The sequence below is a fragment of the Portunus trituberculatus genome, chromosome 49, assembly GCF_017591435.1.
Source record: "Portunus trituberculatus isolate SZX2019 chromosome 49, ASM1759143v1, whole genome shotgun sequence".
Taxonomy (NCBI): Eukaryota; Metazoa; Arthropoda; class Malacostraca; order Decapoda; family Portunidae; genus Portunus; species Portunus trituberculatus.
In genome coordinates, this window is record NC_059303.1 from 5,185,360 (window position 1) to 5,209,751 (window position 24,392).

Here is a 24,392-nt window from a genome sequence, read left to right on the forward strand (position 1 = left end):
TTGCTCTGACCAGGGGAAGCTGAGGTAGATTGCTCGCTATGACGTAAGAAAATACATCTAGAAAGGGTCAGTGAATCGATGTATGTAAGGCACCAAACTCTGACACCACCTCAGATCTCAGGTGTGTGGATGAGGGTTCATGTATAATAGTAATATGTGGTGTTGGTGTTGTCTCGTAGCTTGATCCAGAAAGAACCGGAGATACACAACAGAGCTACAAACGCCGCCAGATAATGCAGGAGACAGTGCCAGCTAAGAAAATCATTCAGTTCACTACACAAATAGTTCAGTCCACGTGAAAGCAGAGGGGAGGCTGGTGCGACAAGGCTGTGGTGGTGATGGTGGTGGATACAGCTTTTACTCAGCGAGGTCTTCGTCGAACCTGGTGGAAGGTGCGGCGTCAGCGGCATCTGCGGTGTCGTCTGTGCCGGCTTCGGCGGGGGTGGCCGCATCGGCGGCATCGGCGGCGGCATCTGCGTCTGGGGTGGCGTCGGCGGCATCGGTAGTGGTGGCGGTGGCGTCGGCGGGTGCCTCAGTGTCGTCCTGCGCCCCCAGCCTGGCCTCCTCGGCTTGGGTGGTGGCTGGTTCCTCGCTCTCGTCTGTTCCTAGAAAATCGCACAAAAGATTTCGTACATTTGCCAGGGAGAGATGAGTCAGGGCGATAGGAGGAGGAACTAAAAAGCGGGAGGCAGAGGAGGAGCAGGAGCGGGATACGTTGATGAGGAAAAATGGCTAAAAATAATAATAAAAAAAGGGGGGAGAGGGAATGAAATGGGGACATTGAATATTTCTTTATCAGCGGGACAGGACAGTAGTGGGTCCTTCCTCCTGTGGCTGGGGAGAGGGGGACTGAGGGGGTAGCGGAGGGTCTTCGTTGTGTGAAGCCTTTTTTTTCTTTTTTATGAGGGACATGCCGACAGGGGTGCGGGTCGGGTTGTGTGGGGAAGGGGATCAAGGGATGTTGTGGGGGGTTGTCCTGTTTGGAAGGTTCTGAGAATGTCCTGCTTTTGGTCTCCAGTGGGTGGTGCGGTGAAAGTTGACAGGGTTTCTGTGGGGACGTTTGGTGTAGGTGTATTGCTCCTGGAATGTCCATCAGGTTGTGTCCTTTTAGCACGAACTTAGGCAAGATCGAACAATTTTTTTTCTTCTATCTTTATTTTTTTGTGTTTTATTTACTTTTTTCTCTTAAATATACTGGATTTTCACGATAACTATCACGCCAGATTTATAGCCGGTGATTTTGCCTTAATTTAATGAAACTTTTTCCCCCAACACACCTTAATTTAACGGCTAACTTTTTTTTTCTTTTTACTATTTTTACGCGATGCGGGTTACATGGAAATCTTTTAACTGGATTATTCTATTAATTTTATGGCGTGAGGGTGATGAATGGGAACAGACACTTCCGATTTTTGCGCAATTTATACTGGCATTCGTGAAACAGTACCATGTTACTTTGATTTACTACACTTTTGACTTTTACAGTTGACCATCGAATTACTTACATACCATAATTAACTGTAGCCTGTAAGAAAGCATACACATGTAATTATAATAGTTACATAGATACATTTTATTTAGGCCGTGGGGGCGGGATTTAATGTTAAAACTTGATTATACAGTACAAGTAACACTGGATAGTTATTCAATAGTTATTTAGTAGTTATTCAGGCATCTAGTTATTTACAGGGATTGCCGTGCTCAAAACTGGAATGCTAGTTATTCACCCGTACATCATTAAGACTGAGGGGACAGTTAGAGACGTCACTTAAGAATCACAGTTAACATGAATCACACCAGTTTATTATTTATTTACTCTCCAGTCAGGGAGCAGTCGCAGGGTTACCTTGAGAGTGCACCTGCAGCAGCTGTAAGTCAAAGGTTGAAAGTCACAAGTCATTAGAAAGAGTGGACGGATAATACACAAGAGTTGCCATCCATGAACATTACATCACTTCGTGTTTGTTTGATGTGAGTATATACAGATAATGATCAAGAAGAAAACGGGTCGTGGGAGGGAGGAGAGGGGATACCAAAGCAAGAGCTACAGCACAGTGATACGAAGAATGGAAGGGGAGAAAATAATAAGGGATGAACATAATATACGTGTGCATTACCAAAACATTGGAGTAACAAAAGAAGAAATAAAAGAACTCAAAAAAGGGATAAAATAATAAAGAAAATACATACCGACAAGAGATCCGGAGAAAAGATGAAGATATTGGCAGCGTTTACTCGGCTAGAAGAAAAGCAATAGGAGACAAAGCTAAAGCGTGCAGTCAGTCTTTCTTACGCTCGAGATGTTAGATAAAAATAATATAATAATCCCCAAATCAAATGAAACCAAATGAGTAAAACTACCAGAATAACACATAAACTCAGTAAATAATTATAAAATAAGCAAAAAAAGCAGAGCGATGTTGGCACTGAGATATTTACAGAGTATTAATAGATTTTACTTTATGAAATGTTTGTGCAGTTTATATCTGAAGTTGGAATATATTTCAGGATTATATTTTCAATGGAACAGTGAATATATTTGTCTCATATTTCCCTTCACAAATTATATGATAAATGTTTAGCCAATTGTCTCCTGCTTGGCTATTTACTTCCACTTCAAACGTTCACCAGGTCAAGTCGAGTCTTAAACCAGTCTAGTCATCGCGTGATTCCACGAACACAGACTTTGTTTGACTCTTCATGGAAAGACTGAGTGGTAATGAGTGGTGGCGGTTGTGGCGCGTCTCCCCTTTGCTCTTCTGCCATTAGGAAAGAAGCACTTGGTGAATAAAAATATCTGCTGCTCAAGGATATTCTGGCATTGACTTTTCATTGCGTTGAGTGACCGCGCAGCATGGCAGTGAAATACCGCATGCCTGAAATAGATTATTTCTCAAGCAGTTAAGCGGTGATTAGTCCATCTCATTAATGTGACGTTTCTCTCTCTTCCATCAGGATATAATAACATTTTTTATTTTTTATTTATACCATGTGGGCTTTTCACGGGAGTTAATGGGCTAAAGGGGATACTTTTTGGGGGTACCTCCTATCTCAAAGCCCATCCGCTAGGAAACCATTGCCCCGAGTGAGGAAGCCTAACCTACACTCGGACCGTGGACAGGATTCGAACCCATGCGCTTGGAGACCCCTCGGACCCCAAAGCACGCATGGTTCCATTGTACCACGGCGGCCCCATTTGAGCGTCACATGAGAATTTGACTAACTAATAATCTGTTCAGTTGCCTTTCAATCTGCTCTCCAGGTAACCAATGTGGTCTTTTGAGTGTCTGGTTCTTCATTTGCAGAATTAAAAACCTCTATGTGTGTTCTCCCATGTGACTGAATTCCAAGGGTTGTATAAAGAAATGTGACTGACGTGCGATGGCTTGGGACGGCAGTACATCTCAAGAGAAGAGAGTGTCTGGAGCTGAAAAAGTAATATAACTAAAAGTAATGTAACTCTCACCGCTTCTTGTATAGTCACAAGATAGGATTGCTTGATTCATAAACTTCCACTTTTCGCAAAAGTGGAAGTTTTGTAATTCTATGAGCTCTTTGTAAATTTTTTATCTGTCTGTATGAAATCTCAGGCCGTCTTGTATCGTACAGTAGCTGGCAAAAAAAAAAGTAATCCTCGCACCTCACATGTATTTTTAGTCTGTCTTCAAGTAGCATAAAAACTTTATCATAAAACTACAGGCTGCCATAAAAAGCCGTTTTAGATGTGGATAAGTCACTCTCCCGCTCAGTATAGAGGGAGGAAACAATTAAAGGAAAATTCCTTATGAAACAATCAGCCCAGGCCGAGCAGGAGGTGCTTCACCCGCAGTGTTTTAAGGGTCATGCAGAATTTGGTGTTTAACTGAAAAAAAGTAACATATTTTATGATACGTTTCAGAAGACATTACAGCAACGAGAAGACTGTTGAAAGTCAAGCTATTGGATGTTTTTCAGTCAAATCACCAGTTTAGGCAAGCGAGCATCGCTCCAGCAGCGGCGAACCTTTGTGCCACGGGGCCAAGCTACGATACTCTGCTGGAACGTAGTCGCAAGGTGGAGGGGCGGGCAGTTCAGGTCAGGGGAGGGGAAGGGGGAGGGAAATGTAGGGATAGAGAGAAAATAAAGACGACGTCGTGGAGCTTGGCGGTGGAGCGGTGAGTGATGACCTCTGGCGGCCGACTAACCTAGCTGTTGACCCTCCTGAGCGCCGGCCTCCGGAGCCGCGGCCTCCCCGTCCCAGGTATCCAGCCACCCAGCATCTTCGTCAAAGGCGGCCCGGCGCTTAGGTGCCGTTTCCACAGGTTCATCCACTGAGGGTTCCTCCACCTGAGCCTCCAGTGGAGGCTCAGGCTTAGGTTCCTCGACCTGCGGTTCTTCCGGCGCAGGCTCTGCTTGAGGCTCATCGATTTGTTCCACCTCAACCGGAGCTTCTGCCGGAGCCTCCTCCACTGGAGGATCGACAGAAGACTCTACTGGGACATCCTCAACCGGAGGCTCGGCTGGAGACTCTTCCGGAGTCGCCTCAACCGTTGGTTCCTCAGCGGGAGGTTCCTCAACGGGAGTCTCCTGAACGGGAGGTTCCTCAACGGGAGTCTCCTGAACGGGAGATGGCTCAACGGGAGTCTCCTCAACGGAAGCCTCAACTTGAGGTTCCTCCACTGTAGGAGGTTCCACTTGGGATTCCTTCAGTGGAGGCAGATCCTCCATGATGGCTTCCTCCTCGGACACCGGTTGAGGTTCCTCGGTTTGAGGTTCCACAGCCTGTTCTGTCTTTGGGGCGGCTTGTGGCTCCTCGGGAACCTGTGGAGCCTCGGGCTCCTCCTGTGAGGGGACCTGTGGGGGGGTCTGGGAAGGGACTGGCTCACCCAGGGACTCAGGCTTCACACACACACCCTCACACACCACCTCGGTCGATGACTCACATTTTTCGGCAGCGGACTCACTTTTCACCTCAGCGGGGGCGGCCTCAGCTGGGGCAGCCTCGGCAGGGGCAGCGGAACCAGCATCCGTCTTGCTACTCTCGGCCTCCAAGCGGGCCAACTCAGCTTCAGCAGCAGCAAGGGCAGCCAGTTCGGCCTCCATGGCGGCCTTGGCAGCGGCTTCGCGCTCCTGCTTCCTCTTTTTCTTCTCCAACTTCTTGCGCTCTTTTTCTTCGTCTTCACCAGCCCCGGCGTCACCCTCAGACACAGCCGAGACAGGGTCCGCCTCTGAAGTTGAGTGATCGGCGGCGGCAGCGGCAGTAACGGACGCCGTTGTGGCCTCAGCAGTTGCCTCAGCGTCACGCTCCTTGGACTTCTTCTTCTTCCTGCGTTCCTTCTTCTCCTCCCCGGCTTCCTCGGTGGTGCCGTCACTGATTGCCTGTGGGAGAAGGAGGGGTGAGCATGCTCTGGAAAAAATTTTGCCATTATTTAGTTAGCTTCTATCCAGGCTTCACTAAAGGCTATATTCGGTCTTGGGATCCGCTACGTCTAGATAAAAGGGATACTCTAGCTAGATCTTTGTAAAGAAAACTGCAGACAATAGAGGAACCTCTGGGCCTACATCGTGAACCAATAGGGCTTTCGCTATCACGAAGACATGACCACTACTGCTACGCAACACCCGGGGCCGGTCGCTCACGCCGAGGAAATACGTCACTCAAAGTTTGGTGGAGAAGGTGTTGACAGAAACGTCTGAAGTGTGTCATAAGCACTGCTACGGGAGATACGGAGACCTTTATTACCTAATATCCAAAAGGTTACTACTTTTCGTATCAACTGACACTGTAATTAATGGAAAGGTAAACTACGACGACGAAAATTTTGCGAGTTAAATCACCATCATCTTTACTGACGTCGTGCAGGTAACCTCGTTAGCGCTCTGAATGATCAAAGAAAAAGTGTGAGAAGTAAAAAAAAAGAAGGAAAAAAGAAAAAAAAGGAAGTTCTATTAGTCTTAAACATCACAGGAACTAGACTGTCACACACACGAACACAAGAAAATGGAAAGTAATTTCCCTAATAATCAAAACTGAACCAAAGGGCGCGTGGTGCTCTTGGCGACATTGCTAAAACCCATTAGGAAGGTGGGCCGTTGTGGAGCCGCCCCAGCTTATTAATGTGTCTCCTTGGGTGGTGGTAAGGGCTCACTACTCCACCACCATCATTACTGGCGATTACCACTGCACAGGTATTGGCGCCAATGGTCCTTACAGGAGGGAAAAAGGGGAACACGCAGAGGTGGACTAATAAAAAACAAAAAGAAAAAAAAAAAGGAAAAAGGAAACTCCAAAATGAATTCAATATCTACGTAAAAATCAAACTTGGTTCATTGCGTTCTCTCCATGCCAGGTGAGGTCCCAAAGTGGCTGAGGATTGGTCTACTTAATTTTGGGTAGACGGCGCTTATATGGACGGATGTGCCAGGTAAAAAGAAAATAAATAGTATTCATGAAATAATCATTGATATCAAAACCATAATTTAAAGTTAAGTTGAAAAACAGAGGACAATTCCAGATCGTGTTCCGAGAGACGAACAATGAGCACAGGCATCCTCTTACGGCGCCGTCCACCCACCACGACTCCCAGTTTCAGGGAGGTGTTGGGTTGAAGGGCAAGGGCGGCGGCTCACCTTGATGGCGGTCCTGTCGAATCGCACGTGTCCTACGTCCTGGACGAGCAAAGGGCGTGAGTTAGTGGGTTCATTGGGGTTTTGTGGTGGCGGGTCAGCGGTCCCGATAAGCACAGCCCTCGCACTACCCTGTCCCTGCCTCCATTCATAGTCATCACTCATTACTTGCGCTAATTAATTATATCAACGGTAAATTTACTTAACTAACACTGAGGGAGAATTACCTTTGTACTTTCATTAGCTTGGTGAAAATGTAATGTGGTGGGGATATTGATAAATAACTTAAATGACGCGCATATATCTAATGCTCATAATAATAATTGTACATTGGTGTTTGAATTCGACTTTGTGCACAGACAGGGAGTGAGAGGTTGCTTTCTCGTGGCTGCCTTTCAACTGATCAGAGAAGCTTACATATAGTAATGGCAAGGGTTGCGAGGAGGCTATTATTGTGGGTGTGATGTGTTGTTGTGTCCTCTGTGCTGTGCCTTGCTGCAGTGTTTGCATGTGTTGCTGTTGCTTTGTCTTTTCTTTGCTGAGTTATGTGAGTGAGTGTGTGTGTGTGTGTGTGTGTGTGTGTGTGTGTGTGTGTGTGTGTGTGTGTGTGTGTGTGTGTGTGTGTGTGTGTGTGTGTGTGTGTAATTCACCACTGTCGTCTGCTGGTCACCCAGCCAGCCTTCCCCATTACGGAGCGAGCTCAGAGCTCATAGACCGATCTTCGGGTAGGACTGAGACCACAACACACTCCACACACCGGGAAAGCGAGGCCGTAACCCCTCGAGTTACATCCCTTACCTAATTACAGCTAGATGAATAGGAGCTACACATTAAGAGGCTTGCCTATTTGCCTCACCGCTTCCCGGGACTCGAACCCGGGCCCTCTCGGTTATGAGCCGAGCGTGCTAACCACTACACTACGCGGTGTGTGTGTGTGTGTGTGTGTGTGTGTGTGTGTGTGTGTGTGTGTGTGTGTGTGTGTGTGTGTGTGTGTAATTCACTGTTTGATCTGCTGCAGTCTCTGACGAGACAGCCAGACGTTACCCTACGGAACGAGCTCAGAGCTCATTATTTCCGATCTTCAGATAGGCCTGAGACCAGGCACACACCACACACCGGGACAACAAGGTCACAACTCCTCGATTTTGTGTGTGTGTGTGTGTGTGTGTGTGTGTGTGTGTGTGTGTGTGTGTGTGTGTGTGTGTGTGTGTGTGTGTGTGTGTGTTAATGTTCCACGTGCAACACTACCTATGCCTTGTAACTATTTAACAAAGCTCAATGTGTTAGTATTTAAGGTGAATGTATAGATATATTTGTATGTATGTATGTATATATATATATATATATATATATATATATATATATATATATATATATATATATATATATATATATATATATATATATATATATATATATATATATATATATATATATATATATATATATATATATATATATATATATATATATATATATATATATATATATATATATATATATATATATATATATATATATATATATATATATATATATATATATATATATATATATATATATATATATATATATATATATATATATATATATATATATATTGTTGCGTTGCTATTCTAACTGAGTGTTAAGTGGTGGGTATCTGTGTACAACTGCAATGTGTTGTGCTGTGTTTTGAACACATTTTGGAAGAAAAATAAAGCATGTATGGAAGGAAAAAAAACAAGAGGAATTTATAAAATCACAATAATCGCAGAAGTTTTCTTCATTAAATTCTTTTCATGTTTCCATCTCACAGATCATTGAATTCTGGATTACTGTAGTCGTTTATATTCCTTTTGTTTCTGCACGAGTTATGGCTTGAAGGAAAAGGCCATAAACTCGTGTCCCAGGGAAAAAAAAATCCAATAAGAAAAACAAAACAAGAAAAGTTTGGTCGCCAGGGAAAAGTAATCCTGGACGAGGGAAAAAAATAAAGCTGGAACCAAGAGTAGATTAGTATGGAGACAGAGATGGTGAAGCAAATAAAATAATAATAATAGTAATAGTAATAGTAACAACATGTAATTCAGACTGTGGTATTTGGGTATTAAAGTGGCATCGTGACAGGTTTTTTTTCAGAGCGTGGTTGCGTCAAAAGTGCAGATATGTTTGGTATAGGAACTGATTGGCTAATGTCGTGGAAAGGTTTGGCCTCACCGTCTTCTCGTCTTTCATATTCTCCCACAGTAATAGTGCAGTACTTCAGTCACAGCTTGATATTTTTGCATGGACGTTTACCTTTTAGTAGCCTCTCATGGCAACGAAGTCTCTCTAAACCTCAGTCAGTTCAGTGCAGTAAAAGTCACCGTTAATTCGTTAGTTTTATAATGAATGTTCACCTTTCAGTAGTTTTCCTTTCATAATGACTAGTTTTCATTCTCCGTCAGTCGCGTTGAAAAAGAAGCTCCAAAATTCAACTTACTTTGACGTCAATTCCTTTCCCCTCCTCCCTCCCCTCTCCGTCCCCGAGTGTGGCCCAGCAGAGTGGCGGCTGTGGCTGAGGTGTCACCATTATCCCAATCAGTGTGTCATTGTTGAATCGTTGAAAGCCAATTATGTTTGTTGTTTAGTTTTCCTGAGCGTTTTGCGTGGGGAGGTGTCACAATCATAATCATTGTGTCATTGTTAAACCAAATCAAAACTGATTATTTTTTTTGTTACACAGTCGTTTTCATGGACATTTCGTGTGGTGTAATTAGGAGTCACTCAGTCGTAACAGCTAAGAGGCCACTACATTACTACCACAAGGGAGGGACAGGAACAGTAACATGGTTTTAGGTACAGTGGTTGGGGACTACGCGGTGTTAGGTGAAAGTCAACACATGAAGGAATGTAAAGATAAAATAGAGTCAATATAACACTGCTTTACCCTTTCAGCTGTTCGTTTCGTAATTAGGTTTTCGTTATTGGTTCTTCGTTATCAGTTCGCCTTTCTTTACTTGTGATAAGACACCTGAAGGTTTTGTGTGGCACGGATGGATAAAACTGGTACAAAGAGAACACGCTTCCACGATGTATGTCAACAGCGCTCACGTGGAGATATCAGTGATGCTTCAACGCTATTTAGGTCAAAACAACGCACAGTGGAGATTTTTAAGTGGCTTCTCAACGGTATTCAGGCCAAATGCTCACATGCTCGAGTGATATTTACCTCAACGACATTTTGCTCAAAGGAAAATGCACAAAGGACTGCAGAAGTGGCGGCCCGAAGCTATTTACGTCAAAAGTGGTCACTTCAAAGATAGTGAAGTGGTACTTAAGTGATATTTAGACCAAGAAAGCGCACGGCAAAGGTCACTCCTCGAAAATATTCTCACTATTTTATATTGTTTTTAAATATATTAATTTAGCTCTTATCTTAAGTCGCCAGGAATTACGGAATACCAGAAATGCAACTTGTGTGGCTATTATTTATTTATCTATTTATTCATTCATTTTATGCATGTCACTTTGATCATAGTTTCAAACGCTTTGTTTTCATATCAAAATCTTTGTAGATGATTGTTACGATATTCTTTTCCCTTAATTGCTGTAGAATCCTTGTTAATATTGAAATTCTCGTGCAATTGTCAATATCTTACTCTAGAACGTATTTTGAGTAGAAGATATAGGACGTTGAAATGTAAGCATGCGAATCCTCATCTGAGAAATCTTACAGATCCTCGGAGAGCCAGTAACAATAAAGGATATGATACGCGAGACACATTCCAAAGTCTGCCTGGAGCAATATAAAGGAACAGCAATAGTGTAAGCTCCTGGATTGGTACACGAGCATCATGGGCCGGAGGGAGCGACTAACATGCAAATGCCGAGAAACTTCAGCTCGAACCGATGACAATGATCTCAGCGTAGCCCTAAGTTCATACACAACTTTAGGATTCCAGGTCATTAAAATCGCATCTGTTCTCACATTTGTTGGCTCAGATTTCACCTCTTCCTAGTCACCGGCCAAGACGACCAAGCCACGTGACATCACCAAACACAGTAGAAAAATATACTGATTTATACACTGACGTCATCCAATCACTCACGCTAAGATTTACAGCGTCATTTTTTATCGCTGTTGGTTCGTCCCATAACGTAAGTCACTCAGGTCTTTAAATAAGTCTCCATTCTACTTCGCTGTGGAACGAATGAGATGGCCACTTCGATAATGATGGGCGGTTAAAGGCGCGTTGCTGAGGCGGCTACGCGGAGGCCTCGAGATGGCAGGAGTGCGGCTGGATTTGGAATGGTGCGTAGGTCCAGTCTGGTGAGAGGGAGAGGCGTCGAGAGGCTTCCAAGAGACACGGCCCTCGCGCATTACATAACTCTTTCCGCTCCACTTCGCTCACTTCACACCTACTTCATTTATTGTTTTGTTAGTTTATTTATTTATTCATCGTCCTTTGTTAATGTTTTGTATCCATTTTGGTATTTTGAAGACTTTTATTTAGAATTGGAGTTTTTTTTACGTGTTTCTCATCATATATTATTCATGTCACCATATCTTATTACGACGTTGCTGTAAGTAAGCCTGCAAGATATTCACTTTTCCCATACAAGTGTTTATTGCATTCTTTTAACATTGTGATACCGATTCTGTTTTTCATATTCTGTCTCTTTATCCATAATTTTCTCAGCAATTATCTCCGCTGCATATGATCGCTGGAAATTAACCTCTCACTCTTTCGCTATTCACGTATTCACTTCTTTGCTTAGTAGTATCTCACATATTCAGCCTCTAAAACTTATCAACTCCAATAAATCTACATCAGTAACGGAAAAATCAGAAATCAGCGTATAGTGTGGCCATGAACTCCATTACTTACTCCGGAATGCAGAATAAGGATCGAGTGGATATAAACTTTTCTCGCTCTTGAATTAAGTTATGCAAAGAAAAAAGTTCTCGAGTTGGCGAGTTTGATAAAGTGGGCGGGTTGTGCTGCAGGACCCCGGCGTGGGAGGAGGGGACTTTTAATTGGTAACGCTGAAGACTGGCAGATCTCTCTCTCTCTCTCTCTCTCTCTCTCTCTCTCTCTCTCTCTCTCTCTCTCTCTCTCTCTCTCTCTCTGTTTATATGAGAGGTATAAACTCTAATTCATTACAGGCTGAGGGATTAGGCTTAAACACACACACACACACACACACACACACACACACACACACACACACACACACACACACACACACACACACACACACACACACACACACACTCTCTCTCTCTCTCTCTCTCTCTCTCTCTCTCTCTCTCTCTCTCTCTCTCTCTCTCTCTCTCTCTCTCTCTCTCTCTCTCTCTCTCTCTCTCTCTCTCTGTTTTACGAGGAAATTATTCTCAGCTTCATTAAAGCCATAGAGGACAGACTTGATTTTTCAAGGTAAAAATTAGCAGCCGTGGTAGGAGGTGAAGCTCGGGTAATGAAGGTGAATATTTTACGCCACACCGAAGAGCTTAACTACGCTTCACAGTCAGGGCTTATAGATGTACACTTTTCCTTTTTGTTTTTCATGCATATTTTCATTGACGAAGGGTTCTTTCAGCTCAGTAATTAAACGAGTAAATTAAGAAGTGTTTTATCATTTTGAACATATTTCTTGAAGTTTAAGTTGTTCGTTTCGATATTTCCTCTCATTTTCTTTCATTTTCTTGAAGCATGATTGTGTTCGTGCTCAGCTGTTCATACGCAGTCGCATATTTCAAAGCTTAGTTATTGCGTTTTCATTCATTTCTGCTTTTCGTCTTACTTTTTAGGTTAAACATTTAATTTATATTCATCACTCTATGTTCAATTTCCTTATTCTTAACTGAAACGTTTATTGATTTCTATACATTTCATCGTATTTTCTTGAAACAAAGCATTTTACGCACAACAGTCCCTACATTTCATATTTCATATCTCTCAAACGTCTCTCTCGGTTTTCATCCACCGTCACTGGACAGCACGAGGCAAACTCCCTCCTTCAACTCAGTGTCCAGACTCACCTCACGCTCTGTCGTTGTCATACAAACTTCTGCCTAACGTCCCTGTCCCTGGAGATGAAGTTTGGGAAAGTGCGTGTAGATCGAGGGAGTGAGCCTTGGCGGACAGACTGACTGCTCCTACATGACTTGAAACAGCTGCCCAAACACTCATCTGGGTCCAGTTTTAAGTTTGCACGATGGTCCTTTTTTCGGGAATCTATATTTATTTATGTAAATTTGAGTTTGGTGAGTCTTTTTGTTTGTTATTATATAGAACGTAATGGGGAACTACGTACTCGTACTTAGGCTTCCATGAGATGAGTGAAATAGTGAATTGTAGCAATGTAAATTTCAATTTCGATGTGCTTGTCTTTAGGTGACTTTGACAAGGCGTCATTATTTGTGAGATGAGTAAGTTGTGGCGTCACTTTTTTATGTAAATGAAATTTTGAATCGCTTTTTTCTCTATTACAATATGTTGAATTTTATCGACCCATTTTATTACCGAAGTTAATTTCTCCATGTGAGATGCGTCGGTTGATGTGTCTTTTTCTTGTTTGGTGTTGGTGGAATTGTATCATTAATCATGTAAAATTTGAAATTTTTTGGTTTTTATGTTAATTTCAGAATTAACCTGTCAATGAATTACTTCCAGTGAGTTCGTTGCCTTTCCTTCGCTCGCTTGACAGTTGCAGGATTTGGTACGCAAGGTACGCAAATAACTACTTAATTGAATGAATGATTGATTGATAAGGTACCTCATGAAGTGTACGGATAAGTGTACTATAGAAAACCTACGATATAAGATTTAGCGGATAGTCGTAAGTCTTATCAGTTCAGTTAGCTGCTTTTCCTGCTTTAATTTGTTATGCTGTTAATGTCATCATACTTGATTTGTATCCACAGTTAGTTAAAACTAATGGTTTATTTCCCGGTGAGTGGCGTCAGGTATAAATCACTTTATTTTTCTACTGTTTTGAAAGTATTATATTTAGTAATCTGTGCAAAAACATTAATGATTCATTTCCATTCGGACGTGCAATTACTAGTAACGAGTTTCTTTGTGTGTGTGTGTGTGTGTGTGTGTGTGTGTGTGTGTGTGTGTGTGTGTGTGTGTGTGTGTGTGTGTAAGTGGGCATGTGTGCATAGCATAACCATCTAACGTTATATTCTGTGGGAATGGCGTTAGAACTTTCAATGACTGTGTATGAAAAGTATAAAAAGTTGAAAAAATTTCCAAGATACACTGCATACTGAATGAAGCCGTGGTCCGTCACAGGTCTTCACAAAGCACAGGGAAGTAGTTTATTAGTTTAACCATACAACTAACGTCACTTTGCTAAGAGTCACAACTATTAAGGCAAAGAAGTTTTGTTCATCACGTTAGCAAATATGTTTGTCTCTGATGAATTTATGACTGACAGAGACTCGTTTTTTTTTTTCTCCCATTCTTATTACGAGTTTGTTGAATGGCCGGCAGGTCATGCATGGTATTGTTTTGTTTGCCGTCTGTCCATCGCTTGTTCCTATGTTTCATGCGTACGTTTTCGTTAATATGCATGAACTAAAACTCATTTTCCGCACAGCTTTCGTGTACGTGCATGTATTTGTTAGATTGCACCAAACTTTTTCTCTCTCTCTCTCTCTCTCTCTCTCTCTCTCTCTCTCTCTCTCTCTCTCTCTCTCTCTCTCTCTCTCTCTCTCTCTCTCTCTCTCTCTCTCTCTCTCAGCACATCTATTGCATCTCCCACGTCAGGAGCGAGTTTCCGGCACGCCGCCAATACTCTGCGTCATATTGCGTCAGGTGGCGTCAGTGGCTGTGTCTGGGGCCAGCAGTGCGTGGAAGGAAAGGAAGGGAAAGAGGCTTAGCGGAAATCAAGCGGTTTGGTTTTGAAAGGTTAGTTATATGGAGGAAAACGTGATTAATTAACTTACCTGCTGTTAGTTAGTTTGCATATAGGAGAGAACTTTTGAAATATTTTGAAGAATCGTAATGCTGCGTGATGTATAGCATAGCGCAGTGGCACTTCTTTTATATTTCTTCTTTTTTTTATTATTTAAGATTCCATTGCGTTATTTACGTAAGCGTTAGGCATGTTTATTTAGTGTCTATTAGTTATTTAGTAATAGTGCAGGTCGGGTTATCGCGGTGTGACGAAGCAAACGAGGTAAGCTTGTATAATTAATGACATTCTGCCTTAATTAGTCAAGCGGTCAGGTTCGTTTGTTACTTCATGTCTCCGTTCTGTTGTTATCCCTCCCTCCCTCCCAACACGTATCTCCATCAATCCAGTGGCACGTCATCAACTGGTGTGCGTGTCAAGGCTTGTCGCTGCGTCTCACTAACTCCCCGTCGATCTATGTGAGGTCCAGGTCGCGGCCATTCACATCCACCCCGCACCGCCCACTTGAATGTTATTTTAATTGTTCGAAAAAAAAAAAAAAATAGTGTTCCAATGTTTTCGTATTGTTTTGTCGGAAGAAAGTCTTGCAGGAAGGAACGATGTTTATGCGAAGACAATGACGAGTACTGGCGTGTGTATGTGTTGCGGTGTTGCTTTAACTCTGACAGAATGTGTTAGGGCGGCGGCGGGGAGGGGACAGCCTATATCCTCGCATCCCGATGAGCTATAGCGATGAGGACAGGCACAACAGTGATGATGCAAGAACGACTACGATGACAATCTCTTCTAGAAAAAGCCGTTTCTATTCTGTCTATTTAAACGTCATGGTATCTCATTCTCTACGGGCGCATTGAAGGGGGGGAGGGAGGGGATATGAAAATGCCGTGTCACTATCTAAACGTCATGGTCTCTCATTATCTACGAACGCAGTGGGGGGGGTTTGGGGGAAGTAATCCTAGGAGTCATGTCCTAGGGGCACGGCAGGACTGGAAAGACATGGCGGACTCTAAGAGAAGGGTGTTATGGTGACTAAGCTGTCAGCCAGTCCATGCGTAGAGCGCGTGGGTCTCCGACGGGCCGAAGTACCTTTTGGCTGTCCCCGAAGTAGTAATAATCACGCACCTTCTCAGCCACATAATCCTTCTTTCGGTTGGTGAAACCATAGGTAGAGAAGAAGGAAGAACCAGTTTCTACCTTGGAGTAGGGCTTCTTGTCGGAGGGGCCGCCGAAGACAGTGTCGGGTTCCTCCCACTTGGTGGACGAGTACTTGTTGGCACGGAGGGAGGATTCTGGCATCACTGGAGACACAAGGCTTGTTAGTTGGGCTCAACATGTCACGTGTTTGTGCCCTAATGCCTGGGGCCCCCCACTACCCCCACTAGACTGAGCCTTTCTAAATTACACCTCACCTTCACCTGCTCCTTCCCCTAAGCAGTCTGACGCAAAAAAAAAAAAAAAGTACTGTATACGTATATGGCAACAATTTGATTAATTAACCCGCCTCGTTCTGGAGGAAGCGAGGGAAGGCTTGACAAGAATACCTGACTCTAGCTGCCCCCAGGCCTCCTTAGCTGAACATCATTAAGGTTAAATATTTCAGTTGTTTATTTGATGACCGATTTTAAAACTCATTTTATCATTATGTAGTACGAAAAGAATATTACTTACCTGGCTGGGAGCGACTCAACCGAGGCGTCCCAGAGAACGAGACACAAGAGGGAACTAGCTTAATTTTACATGACCATCTGGCTGCCGCTTGGGTGTTGGGCTGGGCAGGACACCTCATCCAATATAACACCATTAAACTCCGTTGATGAAAGGAAGAAAATAGAGGAGAGCGAAAAAATAAACTTCCAAATTCCTCGAAACTATATATTTCCCCTAGCAGAATAAATTAAAATGTTTATTAGTCAGACATGAATATTTCCGTTTAATTAAAGCCCGGCATTTCCCAAGCGGTCCAGATTTATACATTTATTTTTTTCCATGTAATTCTATAAACGGTGTGAGTACCATCCATCTACTTACGTGTGTTTGTTAGATACACGTGCTGGGACAGACTGGAGGTGGAGTGAGAGGGGTAATGTTGGAGCTGGAGGAAAGTGTGTGTGTGTGTGTGTGTGTGTGTGTGTGTGTGTGTGTGTGTGTGTGTGTGTGTGTGTGTGTGTGTGTGTTGAACGAGCACAAGCATTATCACTGGCAATAAATGGCATCTGAGGGTCGGGTCGTCAATTTTATGGCGGCAAATAAGGCTGTGGTGGTGACGTGAGGGTTCCCGCGGGCTTCATTAACTCCCTCCACTCCCACCCTTCACTCCCTCCCTCCCTTCCTCTTCAGGCTTTCTCTCCCTCACGCCTCACGCCTCCCTGACCTTTCCCTTACTTAATGAGCCACAACGTTCCGTCTCTCCCAAACAAACACTGAGGATCTAATCGAATAAATAATTAGAAAAAAACAAAACATGAACCTCACCGTGCCCTGCAATAATACATCTTCTAATACAGGCTCATGTTTTAATAGCCGGAATTAATCAAGTGTTTAATGAGTGGCTGTTGCAGATGTTGAGGCTTTGAGATCCCTGCCCAGCCTTTCATCAGTTGCTGTGTTAATGGTCCCCAGCGTCTAGTGGTCCTGAGCTGACGGTATCACCCCTAGGATATGTTAGTGGTTGCCTGCCCCTCCCCACTCCTATCCCTTCCATTTCACCAGGCGCCGCTTCCTCCCGATCCTGAACTCTAGCTGTGTAACTTTTTATCGCAATGTTTGAAGTTTATCGGGTTTATTTTTCTCGCTGATATTTTCGGCAAGAGTCTTCAGTGTTTGCTCGGCTAAATACCTGAGTGAAGCGGTAATCAGTGATCGCTTAAAGCTTTCCGGTCGTCAAGGGGCATTGATTAGGTCTTGCACTGAACCATTCCAAGTAAAATTACTGTTTCTAATGCCTTCATCAATCGCCTTTATTGCCAGGTAATGAGAGACATGCAGAATGTGTCTTTCTTGGGGGATAATGTGAAGGAGACGCAAGTTTTTGTAGTGTAATGCGAAAAACGTATGTGTGACAAACGTGTGTGTGTGTGTGTGTGTGTGTGTGTGTGTGTGTGTGTGTGTGTGTGTGTGTGTGTGTGTGTGTGTGTGTGTGAAAAGATGTATTACTGGACGCGTATTCAAACATACAAGTGAACGTATCAGTGTGTACGAGTATAATGAAACACAAAGGATCTGAAACACAACACGCACACAACCACAAGTAAGAGCACAAGCACAAGCCACCACAACAATATCAACTCCAAATATAGCATGCAACAAACACAGACACGACAACAGACACAACCTCGCTCACACGACCTGAACTGTTAATGGTGACAAACAGCGAGACAACATACAGAACATTGCAACAACAACGATAGATTCATCCTTCTGAGGCCACACTGTGCTATCCACGAGGCGGACAAACATTACTTTACAGGCTAACACATTAGGGTTGAGAAGTAACAGAATGTGTAAGACCATAAAATAATGTTAAAAGGGGCCCAGAATAACATGTCACTTTGTGGGTTGCAGAGCGTTGGACACCCTTTTTGACTACAGACCCGAAAAAGGCTCTGTAGGAATGTACTGTTTTGGCTTCCAGTAATCTGTAAATACCAAGGAATGAGCGATAAAGGAAGGAATTGGACAAAGAATGAGGGATATTGATTGATTAGATAAAGAGTGGTTACTATTAGTATAAGAGGTTGATACATAAACAATAAAAGAACGATCAGGGAATGAGGAAAGTCTTTGGAAAATGAGGGGAGGCGAAATGAACTATAAGGGAAGGAAATGTACATGACAAAGAGCGATTTGTAAGAATTAGGTGAAGTGACTTGGATTTGATGGGAAGAAGAATGACCGATAAAAGCAGGAGAGATTTAGAGATTCAGGTCACATATTGAAAATAAAGGGAAAATAATGAACATGAAGGAGAGAAAACGTGTAAAGAATAAGTAATTTATGGAAGGAAGGAAAGTATAAGCTAACAGTTTTAAAGAATAGAAGAAACGAAGAAGAATGAGAGTTAAAGGAAGGAATTGGACAAGGAATAAAGGATTTGAGGGATAATCGATTAGATTTTAAAGAAAGAGGAATGAATGACATATGAAAGAAATGAACAAGGTAAGACGGATTTTGAAGCTCAGCAAAGGAACTTCATTATAAAAGGAAACAGACTGAGGACAAAAAAAAAAAAAAAAAAAGAAAATGGAAAAAAAGATGAAGTGATATGCGATTGAGGAGAAACAATTTTTGAATGAGGAGGAGGGAGACAACGAAAGAACAAATAAAATGGAAGGCTTTATAAAATAACTAGATAAGAACATATGGGAACATTTACACTAGATGGAAGAAGATATCTAATCATACGTGTCACCAAATGCAACAGAAAACTGATCAAAGTGAAGTATAAAAAGGGAGGAACAAACAAAAGTGGATTAAAAATACCATCATTTGATTGACATTTAGATAACAAGCCTCGATGCTCTTACGATTCCTTTGTATCAGTGTTAATCCCCTTGTTCTCTCTCACAAGGATATGCATCAAGATAATTGCCCCATTGCTCATCTGTATAATGCAAGTGTGTGTGTTGATTATACTGATGTTTGTGTTGGGTTTTCCTTTCTTATTTGTCAATGATTGTTAGTGTATCTGCCTTTCTGCATCTGTGTGTGTGTGTGTGTGTGTGTGTGTGTGTGTGTGTGTGTGTGTGTGTGTGTGTGTGTGTGTGTGCGTGCGCGTCTTTTTGTCTCTCTCTCTCTCTCTCTCTCTCTCTCTCTCTCTCTCTCTCTCTCTCTCTCTCTCTCTCTCTCTCTCTCTCTCTCTCTCTCTCTCTCTCTCTCTCTCTCTCTCTCACACACACACACACACACACACACACACACACACACACACACACACACACACACACACACACACACACACACACACATATACGCACACACACCTGTGTAGTTACGTCACCTTTGTGCCTTCCCATACTGTAGTTAAATCTTGGGTTGCTTAACATCAAATTTCAGTTATGTGTGTGTGTACTCACTCAACAAAGTATCCCACGCTAACTCTTTGTGTGTTTTCATTTACTGCAGCAGGAATCGTAACAGCATTTCTAGCTTGAAGGAATACGTACTGTAGGTAACAAATTAGGAAAACATAATACTGAAGATGTGTGTGTGTGTGTGTGTGTGTGTGTGTGTGTGTGCGTGTGTGGGTCTCTATACAATTCATGGACGGGACCATAAGCATTGACGAATTTGTATTTCTTAAGTGTGCACTGCAAAAGGATATCCAAGAACACGGTAACACAGACAATAACTAGAACTATGATCAATAATTTCACTCAAAAGTTCTCAGCTAATAGAATTCATGGTTCTCGACGTGTGGAAAACATGAATGCTTATTAGTTGAGGCTTCCAATTTTCTCAAAGCAAATAAATGTCACGGTTCTTTTGAGGTAGATGTGAAGTATTTTCAAATTAGATGTCCAAACAACTATAAAGAGGCAGTTTTACTAATAAGGAAATGAGAAGGAAAGATGAGAAAAAGGGACACGTGGGAAATGTGGAAAAAGTAATGAAAATGAGAGAGAGAGAGAGAGAGAGAGAGAGAGAGAGAGAGAGAGAGAGAGAGAGAGAGAGAGAGAGAGAGAGAGAGAGAGAGAGAGAGATTAAAAACAGAAACAGAGAGGACTGAAAAACAAGAATGAATAACTAAATAAATGCTAATATTTTCAACTAAAAAGAATCAAATGAACACAAAGGGACTAACCATATCCGGTAGTATCGTACAAGCGGGGCTTAGAATACTCTGGAAGTGAGGAGGAACAAAATAAAATACAGAAATAAGGGAATCACCAAAACCTTCTTTGTGGCGTTGACAGGGAAGGGGGAAGAAGGTAGAAGTTTTAGGGAGGTACAGCTTAAAATGTACTTTTATTTGAGCAATGGGGAATAAACAATAGGGAAGGGATCAACAACAAAAGAAAGAAAACAAATAAATAAATGCATATATACACACGTACATAAATAAAAGATAAAGCCTACAAACATAATAATAATAATAATAATAATAATAATAATAATGATAAAATAATAATAATGATAATGATAATAATAAAAGCAATAAGAGGGAGCCCAGATCATCATTGGGTTTGATGGACTTAAGGGTGTGGAAAATGCTTTATATCAGGGAACACAGGTGCACACAGGTAATTGCGTCCCTTGCCTCGTTACCAGTGAGACAGGCGAGGCACAGGTGAGGCGCAGGTGAACACAGCAGCGAGCAGATAACACGCGGGCAGCAGCGGGCGTTGAGGGACGGAGGGCGGCGAGTCAACGTGATGGGGACGAGATGGTGTTGGTTTTCAGCTTGTTACGTGTGTATTTGGAGAGAGAGAGAGAGAGAGAGAGAGAGAGAGAGAGAGAGAGAGAGAGAGAGAGAGAGAGAGAGAGAGAGAGAGAGAGAGATCGTGAAAGTGACATGTGATTGATCGGAATTATATTGCTTTTCAAACTCAGATTGATTATTTAACTAGCTGTAGTAAATTACCTCGCCGTACGTAACATATGCGCGTGGATTAAATGTTTTCTTTTAATATTTAACCATTTCACCGACCATGTTCGGTCATACCAAACTGACAGTGCAAATTACTTTTCCAAAATTTATTCTCTCCTTCCACGAGAAACTGAACGAGAGAACACACGTGAAATTGGCCGAGAGGAACGAAGCCGAGACTGACAGACAGACAGGTAAACACGTAAATAGACAAACAGACAGACAGAACAGGTGACGTAATGATAAAGCATAACTATCTTAACACTTACATCCTGTGAGGGCAAGCCATGGTAGTGGTCTTCAAACTTTCCCCGAGACTCGAGTGAGGACATAGAGGAGAGAGAGAGAGTAGAGGAATTAAACTCGTGTCTTTTTGTCGTTGTCTGGCAAAAGTTACTTATGATGCCTGTGGAACGTACGCGGTCACCGTGACTTTTATTCTTCACACTTTTAAAAACTTAACTTTTGCTCAGAAGTCACTCAAGAAACTGCACTTTCCACACCTTTTATGATAATGTTTTTATTTATTATTTTTATTTATTCTTATGTACAAAGCGGAGGTCAAGATCAAATCATTTATATTAATTCTTTTCTGAAACGTCAGTTTGAAGGAATATCTTTTCCTCCCGTAAAGTCGAGATGATGCAGACTTTAGGAACGTCACCAGTTGGTCAGTTTGCCGCACTGAGTTTTTACACTAGGGCGAGACTGCTTGGTAGAGGGAGAGCTGGTGGTGAGTGGAGGGTTGGAGGGAAGGAGGAAGGAAGGGAGGGAAGAGGTGTGAGCAGCGACGGCGCGCGGTGTGATGGCCGTCTGGTTGAGACAAGTGGGGAGGGAGAGGCGTTATATTCTCCACCACTTTCCCTCCCTCCTTTCCTCCAACCACCTCTCTCCTGTCCTGCCCTCCTACCTCCATCTCCTCTAGCCCTTTCACCCTCCATGTCTACCCTCGTCCCTACCCGGCCTAACACCTCACCTTTCACTTCCCTCGCGCCTCTGACACTGACACCGCAACCTCTATCCTCTCTTTTCTTCCTACCCTTTTCTCGTGTCATCTCCCCAAACTGAGCTGTTATTCCTCCCTTGCATGACTATTAAAATCATTACCTCCCTCCTAACACCACATCATCACCACTATCACCTTTCATCACCGAGTTATTATGAATATTAACATCACCACCATCAATTGCTGTCACCACTACCGCTATCGTCATCACCACTTCACCAACAGTTCATCACCATTATTACTGCTATCACTACTTGTCACCACCACCATCACTAATGCCTCTATCGCTATCAGCTAATAATCGTCCCCTACCCTTGATATTGGGTTCACTGTCTCTCTTCAAACAGGATCATGTGTCTAGATAGTGTAATGAACTGATAAGAACAGCGACCATTGAAATTTTTAAGGTTATTGTTGTTGTCGTTATTATTATTATTATTATTATTATTATTATTATTATTATTATTATTATTATTGATATTATTATTATTATTATTATTGTTATTATTATTGTTATTATTTTCGTTGTTGTTGTTGTTGTTGTTGTTGTTATCGTTGTTATTGTCTTCACCTCTGTTGTATTTTTCCATTTCATATCATTGTCATGAAGTGCGTTCGTGATCGTATTTTTACTTAGTTAACCACGTCATCACTACCAACGCCACCATCACCAGTGGCACCGTCTTGAAGAATGCTCTAGATAACTACAAGAAGCAGGAAAGAAACAAGGAAATAGAGAAAGAAAAATAAGCACAAACAAGCAACAGTAACAATAGCAACTACAGCAACAACAACAACAACAACAACAACAACAACAGCAGCAGCAGCAGCAACAACAACAACGACAGCAACAATGAGGACAACTACAAAAAGGAGGTCACAGACAGAAATAATACAAAGAGAAAACAGAATCAGTCGCGGCAAATACTCTCTCATCGCTTCCCGTTATCGATTCTCGCGCCGAGGATGCAGACGAGGACGCGGCGCTGCGAGGCTTCCTTTCACGAAACTCGAGTGTCAAAGTAATGGAGCACAAAAGGAGACAGAGCGACACAATAAAACGACCAAGGCGGACTGGACACAACAAAACAGCAGAGGACTCGATTTTGTCATATCGAGAAGTGAAGGGATGACACAGAGGGATATAGAGAAAGAAAGAACGTCATCAGAGGCATGCACGAACGTCACGGGTGTTTAACGTCACCTCAGCATGCACATGAGAGGGAGGCCACACTGAATGCATTACACGAACACTGACCATTGTGCACGACGCCGCCATCATCACCATCCTCACCATTACCACCACCACCACTACTCATGCACTCCCACACCCACCGACCCTGCTTCTTTTGCATACTTACGTCTTCTCAATTGCGTTTCTGTAAAAGAAAATTTTACGAAAGTCTGAGTATGTGTCTGAGAAGAGCGACAGTCTCCTAGCCTTGGTCGTAATGAGCTAATTATACGTGGCATGCAATCACTGGCTTTTGTTGTTTCAAATGGCTGTGCAGTGACTAAGCTGCTCATTCTACTGGAAGCCAGAGTAAAGAGGAAGTGCATGAACTGCTAGTGAATCTCCTTACTCGAACCAGAGTTTTTGGATCCACTAAGCTTGACTTGTAACAGATAAATATTTCACTGACGAAAAAGCATAGCATCAGTGCATATCATACTTATTGAAAAATGTATGAATAATCACAAAAAGGTATATACATTTTCTAGTCTACCCTGGAAAATCTACTTAGTGTACAAAAATTGGTGCTAAAACACTACCACAAAAAAAATGAAGCACCACTTGATCTCAACCGGTGTCGTGGTGTTGCCAAAATACGCCAATAGTCCTTACTGTTCCCTGCACTGGTGTACTGACACGGCCGGGACGGTACCGCGAGGACTGAGAGAAGAAGGAAGAGGAAGAAGGTATTTCGGAGGGATAGACAGTAGGAGAGTAAGATATTCTACGAAACTCCATCGCCATAAGGATGTTTTTTGGAGTCGTAGAAAAAAAAAAAAAATAGATGGACCAAAAGTGTGTTCGAGCTCTTGCAAGCAACTCAAGCACCAGCAAACTAAATCGAGTCGTGTACAAGAGCTCGAACATAGAACCAAAGCCTCGAAAATAGTTCCGGAGGGGAAAGAAAAAGTATAGTTATGCAGAGAGCGTGAAGGCATTAATGAAGGCGGTGCTGCATCGCGATGGCGTGTTAAGAAAATTCCTTCTATGGCATTGAAGAGGAGAATCGTATCAGTGCTAAAGCCTTTCGTAGCTCGCCAGCAAAAGGAGAGGAATACTTTGCAAGAGTG

At 42.6% G+C, this 24,392-nt stretch overlaps 1 protein-coding gene across 41 annotated transcripts in view; it reads right to left on the reverse strand.

Moving 5' to 3' along the window:
• The window catches only part of LOC123499324 (uncharacterized abhydrolase domain-containing protein DDB_G0269086-like), an 81,845-nt gene that overhangs the window by 1,187 nt on the left and 56,266 nt on the right, over positions 1-24,392 (reverse strand). For 11 of the 41 annotated variants that reach the window (XM_045247187.1, XM_045247172.1, XM_045247170.1 and 8 more), the window contains 5 exons: positions 23,450-23,467; positions 15,583-15,794; positions 6,610-6,648; positions 4,944-5,358; positions 1-605 (listed from right to left, as the gene is read on the reverse strand). The exon at positions 1-605 is cut by the window's left edge and continues 1,187 nt beyond it. In XM_045247187.1, the coding sequence (XP_045103122.1) occupies positions 358-605; positions 4,944-5,358; positions 6,610-6,648; positions 15,583-15,794; positions 23,450-23,467 (932 nt within the window). In that variant the 3' untranslated portion in view covers positions 1-357. Of the gene's footprint in view, positions 606-2,190; positions 2,240-4,922; positions 5,359-6,609; positions 6,649-15,582; positions 15,795-18,086; positions 18,132-20,296; positions 20,336-23,449; positions 23,468-24,392 lie in introns of all 41 variants that reach the window. The other 30 variants (XM_045247156.1, XM_045247185.1, XM_045247183.1 and 27 more) reach the window with 20 other exon arrangements.